A 13,937-nucleotide genomic window follows, 5' to 3' on the forward strand; every position below is an offset into this window, starting at 1 on the left:
GTTGATGAGAGGTTCTGGTGATGGGGGGAGGGGATGTGAGTGGGATGGAGGGGAACGTCACATGATACCCACGTCACAGTGGGTCCCAGAGGTTCCGGTGGGGATGGGGTTCCGCGGCGGAGTGCCGAGGCAGTTCGCGCCCACAGTTTACAGTCACCTTGAGAATGACAGAAGAAGTTAACAAAATGCAGCGACTATCTATTGTAACTTTTAACGCACGCGGTCTTCGAAATCGTATTAAGCGCCGTTCAATTTTCAGGCACGTTAGAATCAACTATCAAAATAGCATAGTAGTGTTACAAGAAACCCACTCAACTCAGAATGACGAATTTATTTGGAAGAGCGAATGGTCAGGTTCTATTTTTTTTCTCTCACAGTGTGGAATCAGGTCAGGGTGGAGTGGCGATGCTATTTCCAGTAAATTTTGCAGGCTCTCCCAGTAAGACGTTTGATTGTGAAGGCCGGATTATCTGCGCAAAACTTAACAGTGCCACGGACCAAGAGCCGAGCTATATCATTGGGGTATATGGTCCATCGGTTGATAACCAGCGCGAAAAATGTAATTTTTTAGATCAAGTGCGAGAGTTATTGCTTTGCTATGAAACGCATGATATCTGTCTTGCAGGGGATTTTAATATTAGAATGAGCGGATTGGATACTGACAGCGACACATACCATGGTACGAGAGCCAGCAGAAAATTACAAGATATCCTCAGTGAATTCGAGCTAGAAGATGTATGGCGGTACCATCATCCGACAGTGCGTAGGTACACTTGGCGTAGGACTAACCCAGTACAGCAGTCACGTATTGACTACGTTTTCACGAGCCGAAACCTTATAGCAAATAACGTGACAGAAGCGAGGATAGATACTGGCATATTGAGTGACCATAGCTTTGTGTTTCTTGATATTCAGATTAATAATGAGCGTCGTGGCCCTGGGATTTGGCGTTATAATAATGCACTTCTGGATGACTTGGATCACGTGAACGATATCCGAGTAGAAATTGAAAAGGCAAAACGTAATCGTGGAGCATATATCGAGGTTACAAGCATAGGATTAAAAATAGAAATGCTGTTAAGCAACATTAGAGTCCGTACCATCAGGCATAGCAAGAAGTTAGCCAGAGAGAATCGGAAACAGGAAAGTGAACTTTACAACCGAGCAAATGAATTAGAATCAATCGTTGCAATTATGCCCACTGATGAGCAGCGGGCAGAATATGAAAATCTGAAAATGATGCTAGATGAGTTAAAGGAAAAAAGAGGAAAATCGGCTATATTACATTCGCAAGCTAGGTGGATAGAAGAAGGAGAGAAATCGAATAAGTATTTCTTACGCTTATGCAAGAGGCAACAAGCACAAACAAACATTACTACTGTCATTACGGACGACGGAAAACTTATTAGGGGAAATAAGCCAATATTAGATGCTTGTGTTACACACTTTAGCAGACTGTATAAATCAAAACTTCACAAAGACCGTGTCTTGCATGACTTTATAGATGAGGAAAACGTTCCCCGGTTGTCTGAAGATGAAATGACGGCATGCGAGGGGCCGATAACCTTGGAGGAATGCAAAGACGCGTTAGATAAAATGGCAAGGAATAAAGCGGCAGGGATATCGGGATTTACGGCAGAGTTCTTTGCATTCTTTTGGCAGGACATGGGTAAAATGATGGTAGAGTACTTTAATCTCGCAAAAGAGGAGGGAGAATTATTTATCTCTCATAGGAGAGGAATTCTAACCTTGATCCCGAAAAAGGGCAATCAGATGCAGCTTAAAAATAAAAGACCGATCTGTTTATTAGACGTAGTATATAAAATAATAGCTAAAGTGATTGCCAATAGGCTAAGCAATGTGATCGATAAATTAGTGCATCACAGTCAAACAGGATTTATTAAAGGAAGATTTATAGGTGAAAACATTAGACTGATTTCAGATGTAATAGAATACTGTCAAATGGACAACACGGAAGGTATTCTTTTGGCAATAGATTATCGAAACGCGTTTGACTCCGTTGAACATGACTTTATTGTATATGTCCTCAAAATGTTTCACTTCGGGCCAGACTTTATAGCGTGGGTCCGATTACTATACAGTAATGCATTGCTTACGGTAAAGAATAATGGATTAACGTCCGATTGGTTTTCATGTTCGCGCGGAACGTTCCAGGGTTCGCCATTAAGTGGTCTGCTATTTAATCTGGTAGTTGAAACTCTCGCAATTAAAATCAGGGACTCAGAACACATTGTGGGCGTCAAGATAAACGGAAACGAAATAAAAATATCTCAATACGCCGATGACACCACGCTGTTCCTCAGAGACCCAGCTTCGGTTAACAGAGTGATGAAAGTACTGTCTGACTTTAAGAACGTTTCTGGTCTGGAGATAAACGTACAGAAGTGCAATATTATGTGGTTGGGCCCGACGCGTATTAGGAGAGACTCCATTTGTGGAATCGAGGCGCAGACAAAAGTAAAAATTTTAGGCGTCTGGTTTAGCGCAACAGAGCCATGCAACGAGGATAATGTCGCCCCGGTAGTAAAAAGGATAAGAAATACAGTCAATTCATGGTCGCAGCGTAACCTGACGATAAAAGGCAGAATAGTTGTCACCAAAGCATTATTAGCGTCGCAAATGGTGTATGTGGCAACATGCAGTTCAATTGCACAAGTAGACTTAAGAGAAATTCAAAGTTTAATTATGAAGTTCGTTTGGCGCGGTAGACCTCCGAAAGTATCACAAAGCGTCTTGTGTCAGGATATTAAAGACGGCGGACTGGGTGCAATAAATGTTGCTCGGTTTTATACGGCCTTAAGGCTAACGTGGATTACTCGAATAGTGAAATGTAGGGAATCGGCATGGCGTGTTCTTTTGCAATCCAGAGTAGGTCAGTTCGATATCCAAGATGTGCTCAGAATCAGAAAATGTAATGTGTTTTTGCAACGGTTGAAAATTCCGGACTTTTACAAGGATATTTTATCAGACTTTCAAAACATTCACCAGCAAAACCCGATCATATATGCGACAGAAGTTCGTTCCCAGTGTTTATGGCACAATGACGAGATAACGGTAGATAGGAGGCCGGTGTTTGTTAAAGACATGTATGATGCAGGAATCAAACTAGTAGACGATATAGTTGATTCTAGCGGAAATATATTGTCATTTGATGAAATCAAAAGAGTACATCCTAATGTTAAGTCAAACTTATTTACAATTCAGAGTGTAACATGTGCTATACCTGGATCATGGAAAAGGATTCTACGTCAAAGAGATGAAGGAAGGAATAAGACAGATCCAAAAAAGTTGTCTGTAATGGTAAAAGAACAGTACTGCGAACTCGAAACATGCAAATGCAATCATTTCTATAAAAGCATAGAATATAGAATATCTAAGCCAGCCGCCGTAAGCAGATGGGAGCACTATGGAGTGTGTCCGGAGTCCTGGCGAAAAGTCTTCGAAATACCGTATAAATGCACAAAATCTACGCGGCTTCAATCTCTACATTTTCGGATAATTAACAGGTACATTCCAACGAGAAAGTATCTATGTGCAAGAGGAGTGGTCGGTAGTCCACGGTGCCTAAAATGTTTTGAAGTTGATGATTTTGAGCACTTCTTTTATGGATGTACCGACGTAAAAATAATATGGGAAAAAGTAATTTCTCAACTGAGAAGTAAATGTCGCTTACCTAGAAATTTTAACACCTATCAGTCAGTTATTCTTGGGAATCCCGCGGCACCACCACTTGTGAACCTGATTCTACTATTAACAAAACAGTACATAGTCAATTGTAAACTGGGCAATGGTGATAGATTGCGAACGCCGAAAATCGCGTGCGTCACGGAAATTATAAATAGGGAAGCAAAAGTGGAAAAAATTGTAGCAAAAAAGAAAAACAAAATTGCCGAATATTGTGAAAAGTGGGGTTTAATATTAGATGAAAGAGGAAACGTGGCTATTGCGGATAACTCGGCACTCTATCGCGCTGCTGTCACTGGCTGGTGAGGCGGGGGCGGTGCGGGATGGGGGCGACGGCCCGCCCGAGGCACCGGGGAGGCATCACGCAGCCCTCCCCGGCCGGGGAGAAAACCCTCAGCTCTCCCCGGGGCCGGCGCGGTAGTGGCGGGTGCAGTTAGTTTGTGCGCTTAACGGTATGCGAATTCATCAAATGCGCCTGGTATGTTTGAAAGGCAAAAAACTGGCCTCTCGAATGACGCCAACAAGAATAGCTTATGTTGTCTACCTTGCGTGCTACGGGCGTCAGAAAAAAGTATTCGGCGTTCCCCCAACTTCCCCTACATTGAGATTATTTTGTGTGTGATAAAAACACAAATTAACACAACCGACATTTCAACAGAATTCAATCCAACATTGGGATTTTCAGAGAAAACAAAGTTACATAGAAACCTCCAGCAACCCGAATTACCAACAACAAAGACCTGAACTCTCTTAACCAGCGATCTGAATTTACAACACCAGTGACCCGAGCCTGCACCTCTAGCGACCCCAGTTCGCACCGCTAGATACCCGAGTTTGCACCGCTAGTTACCTGCGTTTGTACCTCTCAGGACCCGGTGTTTGCACCTCTTGTTACCCGAGTCTGCACCTCTAGTGACCCGAGCTTGCACCTCTAATGACTCGAGTTTACACCTCTAGCAACCCCAGTTTGCACCTCTAGCGACCCCAGTCTGCACCTCTAGTGAACCGAGTTTGGACCTCTAATGACCCGAGTCTGCACCTCTAGTGACCCGAGTTTGCACCTCTAGCGAACCTTGTTCGCACCTCTAGTGACCCGGGTTTGCACCTCTAGCGACCCAAGTTTGCACCTCTGGTGACCCGAGTTTGCACCTCTAGTGACCCGAGTTTGCACCTCTGGTGACCCGTGACCTACCTTTGCTGGTCGCCGAGGACCTCCACCAGCTCGTCATAGACCTTCTGCTGGACGTCCGGGTTTCTGCCCAGGTTATACAGGGCCCAGTTGGTGCCGGCAGAGGTCGTGTCGTGACCCTGAAACACACCAGGTCAGGTCAGGTCAGGTCAGAGGTTATACAGGGCCCAGTTGGTGCCTGCAGAGGTGTCGTGACCCTGAAACACACACCAGGTCAGGTCAGGTCAGAGGTCACAGAGTCAGTAACTGTGGTCACTCGAACCTTCTTGGACCAGGGAGCGCCCGTCACCAGTTGGTCAGTCCTGAGTACAGTGTCCCCGAATTAGGTCCTGCCCAATATTGGGGTGCACGGTGGGTCAGGTCAGGGCGCTGTGTCAGTGGTCAATGTCGGCTATAATCGCTAGACTATAGCGTCAGCGCAGATAACCGCTCGCCGTAATGGTTCAATGTGTCTACAATACTCGGATGTCGCAATAAACGTATTACATTGACGTTTAAATGGAACATTCACATTCCACAACGCAATACGCACGACGTTAATCTTATTCTATCGCTCATGATATATACGAGAACTATATTTAACCATGTGGCAACACTCCAGACTCAACATTGAATCCGCGACCTTCGAACTCCTGCTGAGTGCGCCGAAACAAACCCGTCTTTGTTGATAATCGTTCGACGCAGACCTGTCTTTGAAACGTCAAAACATTTCAGCTGTGAAATATGAGAGAGCATGAACATCTAAACCGATTACGTTCGATGAAATACGTTGCCTCACTACACATAAATGTTTCTGTTGGATTAGAATATCTACTATTATAAATCTTAAAAAGTCCGCCGCCGCCGCCCACGCCGCCGTCGGGGTTACGCAGTCGGTGTTACTCCCAAAAACGCTTATTGAGGCGCCGTCGATTGACGCAGGAGGGTGAAATTTTCACGACTCGTGGGTCACGTAATTCAACAGGTCGTATTAAATTTTGGGCACGATGCGGCCAGGGGTGCACCCGTGGCGCGTGCTCATGTGCGCCATAGGGTTAGCATTAGAATCGCGACCGGCGCCGAGCAGAGGGCACGTGCTTTAGGCTCAGTTGTTCGCTTAAAAAACTGAGTGAAAGCATCAGAGCCGGCAGGTCGTTGACCTTTGACAACGAAGGCCGACACAGGGCACCGCTCGCCATGGGGATTCGCCAGTAAATACAATTAATTTGTTTTTGTAATATCTCAGCCGTTTCTGGGCCGATTTAACTGAAACTTGGACTGTCGGTGGTAGTATAGTGTAGGGTTGGGTAGGGTAGGGTAGGGTAGGGTAGGGGAGGGTAGGGTAGTGTAGGGTAGTGTAGTGTAGGGGTAGGGTAGGGTAGGGTAGGGTAGGGTAGGGTAGGGTAGGGTAGGGTAGGGGTAGGGTAGGGTAGGTAAGGGTAGGGAAGGGGATTGTAGGGTAGGGTAGGGTAGGGGATTGTAGGGTAGGGTAGGGTAGGGTAGGGTAGGAGTAGGGTAGGGTAAGGTAGGGTAGGGTAGGGTAGGGTAGGGTAGGGTAGGGTAGGGGTAGGGGTAGGGTAGTGTAGTGTAGGGTAGTAGGGTAGGGTAGGGTAGAGGGTAGGGTAGGGTAGGGGATTGTAGGGTAGGGTAGGGTAGGGTAGTGTAGGGGTAGGGTAGGGTAGGGTAGGGTAGGGTATGATAAGGTAGGGTAGGGTAGGAGTAGGGTAGGGTAGGGTAGTGTAGGGGTAGGGTAGGGCAGTGTAGGGTTAGGGGTAGGGTAGGGTAAGGTAGGGTAGGGGTAGGGTGGGGTAGGGTAGGGGTGGGGTAGGTAGGGTAGGGTAGGGTAGGGTAGAATAGGGTAGGGTAGGGTTGGGTAGGGGATTGTAGGGTAGGGTAGGGTAGGGTAGGGGATTGTAGGGTAGGGGTAGGGTAGGGTAGGGTAGGGTAGTGTAAGGGTAGGGTAGGGTAGGAGAGGGTAGTGTAAGGGTAGGGTAGGGTAGGGTAGGGTAGGGTAGGGTAGGGTAGTGTAAAGGTAGGGTAGGGTAGGGTAGGGTAAGGTAGGATAGGGTAGGGTAGGGTAGGGTAGTGTGAAGGTAGGGTAGTGTAGGAGTAGGCTAGGGTAGGGTAGGGTAGGAGTAGGGTAGGTTAGGGTAGGGTAGTGGTAAGGTAGGGTAGAGTAGGGTAGGGGGTAGGGTAGGGGTAGGGTAGGGGTAGGGTAGGGGTAGGGTAGGGGTAGGGTTGAGTTCAAAAAGGGCCCAACATACAAAACACTTGAACACCCCGCAACTATCACCATCCCTTACAGTTCAATTAAAAACAGCTACCCAAATCTACCCAAATAATACAGCTAAAAATACAAACCCAAACTAATGCACCCGTAACATAACATAAATCAAAGCATACAGTTATCGCGTAAACCTGTACCTCTAGTCTACTATTATAAATCTTAAAAAATCCCACGCCGCCGTCGGGGTTACTCCCAAAAAGGCTTATTGCGGCGCCGTCGATTGACGCACGAGGATGAAATTTTCACGATTCGTGGGTCACGTCATTCAACAGGTCGTATTAAATTTTGGGCACGATGCGGCCGGGGGTGCGCCCGTGGCGCGTGCTCATGTGCGCCATAGGGTTAGCATTAGAATGGGCAAAAACAGGCCATTGCCCGGGAACGGTAAGGGCTACAGGGGTGAAATTTTCATACCAAGTCGAGCGCGTGCACTCATTTGTCGTATTAAATTTTCGACGGTGTGGGTTCAGCGGTGTGCACGTGGTGGGGCCGCGACCGGCGCCGAGCAGAGGGCACGTGCTTTAGGCTCAGTTGTTCGCTTAGAAAACTGAGTGAAAAGCATCAGAGCCAACGAAGGCCGACACAAGGCACCGCTCGCCAAGGGGATTCGCCAGTAAATACAACTAATTTGTTTTTGCAATATCTCGGCCGTTTCTGGGCCGATTTAGCTGAAACTTGGACTGTCGGTGGTAGTGTAGTGTAGGGTAGGGTAGGGTAGGGTAGGGTAGGGTAGGGTAGGGTAGGGTAGGGTAGGGTAGGGTAGGGTAGGGTAGGGTAGGGTAGGGTAGGGTAGTAGGGTAGGTTAGGGTAGTAGGGTAGGGTAGGGTATGGTAGGGTAGTGTAAGGGTAGGGTAGGTGAGGATAGGGTAGGGTAGGGTAGTGTAAGGGTAGGGTAGGGTAGGGTAGTTTAGGGTAAGGTAGGGAAGGGTAGGGTAGTAGAGTAGGGTAGGGACTAGGGTAGGGTAGGGTAAGGTAGTGTAGGGTAGGGTAGGGTAGGGTAGGGTAGGGTAGGGTAGGGGTAGGGTATGGTAGGGTAGGTTAGGGTAGTGTAGGGTAGGGTAGGGTTGGATATAGGGTAAGGTAGGGTAGGGTAGTAGGGTAGGTTAGGGTAGTATGGTATGGTATGGTAGGGTAGGGTAGGGTAGAGTAGGGTAGGGTAGGGTAGTAGGGTAGGGTAGGGTAGGGTAGGGTAGGGTAGGGTAGGGTAGGGGGTAGGGTAGGATAGAGTAGGGGTAGGGTAGGGGTAGGGTTGAGTTAAAAAAGGTCCCAACATATAAAACACTTGAACACCCCGCAACTATCACCATCCCTTACAGTTCAATTAAAAACAGCTACCCAAATCTACCCAAATAATACAGTACCCAAATACCCAAATAATACCCCTACCCCTACCCCTACCCCAAAAAGGGGTAGGGGTAGGGGTAGGGTAGGGTAGGGTAGGGTAGGGACTAGGGTAGGGTAGGGTAGGGTAGTGTAGGGGTAGGGTAGGGTAGGGTAGGGTAGGGTAGGGTAGGTTAGGGTAGTGTAGGGTAGGGTAGGGTAGGGTAGGGTAAGGGTAGGGTAGGGTAGTGTAAGGGTAGGGTAGTGTAGGGTTGGGTAAGGTAGGGTAGGGACTAGGGTAGGGTAGGGTAGGGTAGGGTAAGGTAGGGTAGGGTAGTAGGGTAGGGTATGGTAGGGTAGGGTAGGGTAGGGTAGAGTTAGGTAGGGTAGGGTAGGATAGGGTAGTAGGGTAGGTTAGGGTATAGGATTAAGGTAGGGTAGTAGGGTAGGGTAGTAGGGTAGGGTAGGGTAGGGTAGGGTAGTAGGGTAGGGTAGGGTAGGGTAGGGTAGGGTATGGTAGGGTAGGGTATGGTAGGGTATGGTAGTAGGGTAGGTGTAGGGTAGGGGTAGGATAGGGGTAGGGTTGAGTTCAAAAAGGGCCCAACATACAATACACTTGAACACCCCGCAACTATCACCATCCCTTACAGTTCAATTAAAAACAGCTACCCAAATCTACCCAAATAATACAGCTAAAAATACAAGTCAATCACCCAAAACTAATGCACCCGTAACATAACATAAATCAAAACATACAGTTATCGCGTAAACCTGTACCTCTAGTTTTACTTAAAAGGGTGTCTGCCTGTAGTACCTACTATGACTGTTATGATTTTTCGGTCTGACTGTATGGCCTGGACATTATTTCTCCTGAGACATCGGAACTCTGTACACCGTCTCTACCCTTCCCCAGCCTACATAACTTATATGAGTTAGATATGTGACCTTCCTAATTCTAACCTGCATGTGATCTCCCGTGACACACGTGACCTCTGACCCCCCACACACATGATCTCTGACCCCGCACCCCACGTGACCTCTGACCCCGCACACCATGTGACCTCTGACCACGCACACACGTGACCTCTGCCCCTCCGCACCACATGACCTCTGACCCCGCACACCACGTGACCCCTGCTGACCTCGAACATGAACGTGTCGACCTCCTCCCGGGTCACGTGACCCCCACATGACCTACTGACCTCGAACATGAACGTGTCAACCTCCTCCCGGGTCATGTGACCCCCACATGACCTACTGACCTCGAACATGAACATGTCGACCTCCTCCCGGGTCACGTGACCCCCACATGACCTACTGACCTCGAACATGAACGTGTCGACCTCCTCCCGGGTCACGTGACCCCCACATGACCTACTGACCTCGAACATGAACGTGTCAACCTCCTCCCGGGTCATGTGACCCCCACATGACCTACTGACCTCGAACATGAACGTGTCGACCTCCTCCCGGGTCACGTGACCCCCACATGACCTACTGACCTCGAACATGAACGTGTCGACCTCCTCCCGGGTCACGTGACCCCACATGACTTACTGACCTCGAACATGAACGTGTCGACCTCCTCCCGAATGTCAGCGTCGCTAAGCGGTCGGCCGTCGATGGTCGAGTGGAGCAGAAGATCCAGGAAGGCTCGCCGCTTCTTCTTACCTGAAGCCAGCGCGGAAACGGTGAGTCACGGCACAATCAGGCGAGTATAATCTGCGTCAGAATGGCCGGTACAATATATAGGCACTACGGATTTCTTTGTTATACTATTGTATGAAAATTCAGAGGAAGAGTGCCATTTTTTATTTGATCATTATGTAAAAGCGCCAGCCTTCGTGGTGTTGAAAGGTAACCAAAGCATCAGCCATCTCCCGCATTGCACTAGGCATGAGATTACGACATACCAGCATACTAATGCGCATAATTGCTCAGTAGCTCCCTGGTTTATCAGAATAAACATGGTAACTTCTACTTGGTACTTTTAACCCGTCCAACCACAGCAGAACCAAAGGGTGGCTGTAATACATATACTATGAAGGAACTCGCCTGCCTCGTCCGTCACGGCACCGCCGTCGCATGATGTCGCCTTGCTGAGCTCCTCCCGACGGGTTCGGATCACCTGGACACAATTGTGGATACAATTGATATGTTACAGGGAGTATGCGATTTCAGTTAGTTTGCAACGACCCTAGGGTGGTTGTAACCTCCCTGAACGATCAGTTTGTTTACAACGACCCTAGGGACGTTACAAAATAACTGCTCGTTCCGGGACGTTGTAACGAAACTAGGGTCGTTGCAACCTCCCTAGTTAGTATGCAACGAACCTAGGGTTGTTACAAAATAACTAGGGAGTTTAACCCGGCAGTTGCTGGGGTATTTCGCCACCCACCGTTTGCTGGGGGGGGGGGGGCGTTAAACGCCCCCAGCCGATAACTCGAGAACCAATAGGCGCAGCGAAACGCACGAGGCGGCAAACGAAAGAGCGCGATGAGACGCTTCAGATGAGTACTTTAAAGTTGAATTTTGAGGTCACAGGTCGGGTCAAGGTCAGGTCAAACACCTGAAATCGGGCTTTCAGTAGCATGGACTTCAGGACTTCGCAATGGGCGCCTCTCGCCATAAACTCTGTCAAAACGGTGTACAATCCATCATATAAGGCCTACAAGAGTGTCAGCTCCATGTAGGGGTCAGTCAAGCATAGGTCAAGGTCAAGGTCAGGTCAGCCGGGTAGGCACATATACCCGAAAATCAAAACTGATATTCGCAGCCTGTGACACATGTTTTATAGGTAATTTGGGGCGTAGAACACGATGGTGACATTCATTTTATCATATGTGTACGTGTTTGGCTCAAAAAGTTCAATTTAAGAAATTCATGTATCATGGTCGTGAAGTTGTCACGAAAAATTGCCAAGATTCAGTTCAAGATTATGGAAAATGCGGAACGATAATCAATAATCGAAGATAGCCATTTGATTGACCATGGTATTGGCAGTCTAATGGCGTTTACGGCATGTCTGTATGCCTGTTCTGTGATTTTATATGATTTTTTGAACATATGCCGTTTTTGGTCGAAAACTCAGAAATCATGACGTCACTAAAACCTCGATATCTCAAAAATTTTCCGACCGATTTTTTTGAAACTTTGTCACAATAAACTTCACTCAATTTTCTACAGGTACCCAAAATTTGGCGCGCCTGCGGCGCGCCGTTTTTATGCTATGGCCCGGCGAAAAAAGTGGGGGCGTTTAACGCCCCCCCCCCCCAGCAACTCGCGGGTTAAGAATTCATCGAGTCTCATTTCACATGAGGGCCGTCAGCAATCTTGTCCATTGAAAATCTTGTTCAATCTAGTTCATTTAAAAAGAAAAGAAGAACAAAATTTGAATATTCAGCTCAGGAGTATTTCACGACGGCCATCTAGTACACATTTTGTGCAGATTAGGTGCACATTTGGTGCAGATTTGTTCAAATTAGATGGGCATTTGCCAGGAAGCCCTTCGTAAAAACGGTTATTATCCGCTCGTTTCCAGTCTTTTTGTGATTGTTAACGTTCAAACATGTGAAATGATGATGGTCCCATGCATTATAGTGGGTGTCAAGGTCACGTGAAGGTCAGGTCAAGGTCATTGACCTTTGATGACCTTAGTTCACTTCTTCTGGGTTCATATATTCTTTAGGTTAGTTTTTGGAGCTGATTTCGAATTTAGCACCCATTTGAACATTTAAGAAGTAATTTTGGCGCCTTCGTACCATGTCACGAGGCTTTCAGTGGTGGTTGACACCTACTATGGACAGCTAGCAAGACGCCTACTGGTTGACCTGACCTGACCTGACCCGACCTGACCCAAAAACATCAAGACATCATCGGTGATCAAAGCTAACATGAAATTCGTGATCAGCGCACCGAAAAACCTCGTAACAAGCTAACTCTCCAAAGTTTTAACAGGTCCCGATTTTCCCGACTTCTGAGTCACTGACCTGACCTGGAAAGTCAACCAATAACCTAGCCCCGCCATGTGCGTTTGCAGCTAGCAAAACACCAATAAGGGCGAGAGTTAACCCTCGCCCGCACATGCCATTTTCCCATCCTAGAACGCACATGGGGGGGTGCCACCCCCCCCCCCGCGCCATTTCGTTCCTGTTGGAGATAGAACTTCGCAGTAAAGACCAAAAAGATTCTTTGGGAAGAAACGAATCCAATGATACCCAGTTTTACCTTCTCAGGTCAGTCATTGACCTTCCAGGTCAGGTCAAACTAAAAAAATGTTGCTGTTTTGGGTCACCGTTGGATATCAAGTGCGCTGCTTATCATATAGCGATGACGATGCCGTTTTCTGGTGCCCAGCTAGCTAGAACCTCTTTGTCACACTACCCGGCCAGATTTTTGCTGCTGAGGTCATTTCAGGTCAAGTTAGGTCGAGGTCAATGATATGTGTTTGTATATCTGTGTGTGTCTGTGTGTATAATGATTTGTGCACCGATTGTTTGTGTTCCTATTACATGAAATCATGATCTGAGAAGCTTTCACCAAGAATGCAGTCAAAAAACATCACGAAAAGTAAATTCAGCTTGCCTAAAACGCAATTGTTTTAGATGACCTAGGCTGACCTTAACCCTGACCTTGACATCTGTACATCGTCGAACAACATGTTCCATGATAGGTGGGAGGTAAGACTGGCAAAAAAGGCCGAAATCAAGGTGTCAAAAGCTCACAAGGCCCATAGCCAACGCAAGATGTTGAGAATTGGCCATTTGGGTCACGACATGACCTGAAAAACAAGGTCATATCTCCGAAACCAAAAACCACAAAAACTTGAATTTTTTAGTGAACATCAAGAAAGAATAAAGGAGCAGCTATACCAAAAATCAGGCTTCTAGCTCTAAAAATGTTGAGTGCAGAGCAGAAAGACTACCTGGGGGAGTGGCAACCCCCCCCCCCCCCATGTGCCCCCTGTGAAACGAGACTCGATGATTTCTTAAACTCCCTAACAACCCTAGGTTCGTTGCATACTAACTAGGGAGGTTGCAACGACCCTAGTTTCGTTACAACGTCCCGGAACGAGCAGTTATTTTGTAACGTCCCTAGGGTCGTTGCAAACAAACTGATCGTTCAGGGAGGTTACAACCACCCTAGGGTCGTTGCAAACTAACTGAAATCGCATACTCCCTGTAACAGATACACTAGATATAATTCGGATACAATTGTGAGAACGAACCGAACCACAGCGGCGCTACAGAGTGCTGAGAGACACAGGGGAATGGTTGTCACAGAATAGTGAGAAATATACGAGAATGGGCGTTACAGAATAGTGAGAAGCACAGCGAAATCGGTGTCATGGAAAGTGAGAACAATAGGGAAATGAGCTACACAGAGAATAGTAAGAGTCACAGGGGTATGAGTGAGAGTACTAAAAAACACACACACAGAGAATGGACGTTATAGAAT

The 13,937-nt window shown here is 47.3% G+C and overlaps 1 protein-coding gene across 3 annotated transcripts in view; it reads right to left on the reverse strand.

The window, feature by feature from the left end:
- Nucleotides 1-13,937, reverse strand: part of LOC122373945 (cytochrome P450 4V2-like) — a 108,248-nt gene that overhangs the window by 7,928 nt on the left and 86,383 nt on the right. For all 3 annotated transcript variants that reach the window (XM_043352401.1, XM_043352403.1, XM_043352402.1), the window contains 3 exons: nt 10,536-10,608; nt 10,042-10,151; nt 4,898-5,013 (listed from right to left, as the gene is read on the reverse strand). In XM_043352401.1, coding sequence (XP_043208336.1) covers nt 4,898-5,013; nt 10,042-10,151; nt 10,536-10,608 — 299 coding nt within the window. The remainder of the gene's footprint in view (nt 1-4,897; nt 5,014-10,041; nt 10,152-10,535; nt 10,609-13,937) is intronic.

This window comes from Amphibalanus amphitrite, unplaced genomic scaffold (assembly GCF_019059575.1).
Source record: "Amphibalanus amphitrite isolate SeventyFive unplaced genomic scaffold, NRLGWU_Aamphi_draft 001577F_arrow, whole genome shotgun sequence".
Classification (NCBI taxonomy): domain Eukaryota; kingdom Metazoa; phylum Arthropoda; class Thecostraca; order Balanomorpha; family Balanidae; genus Amphibalanus; species Amphibalanus amphitrite.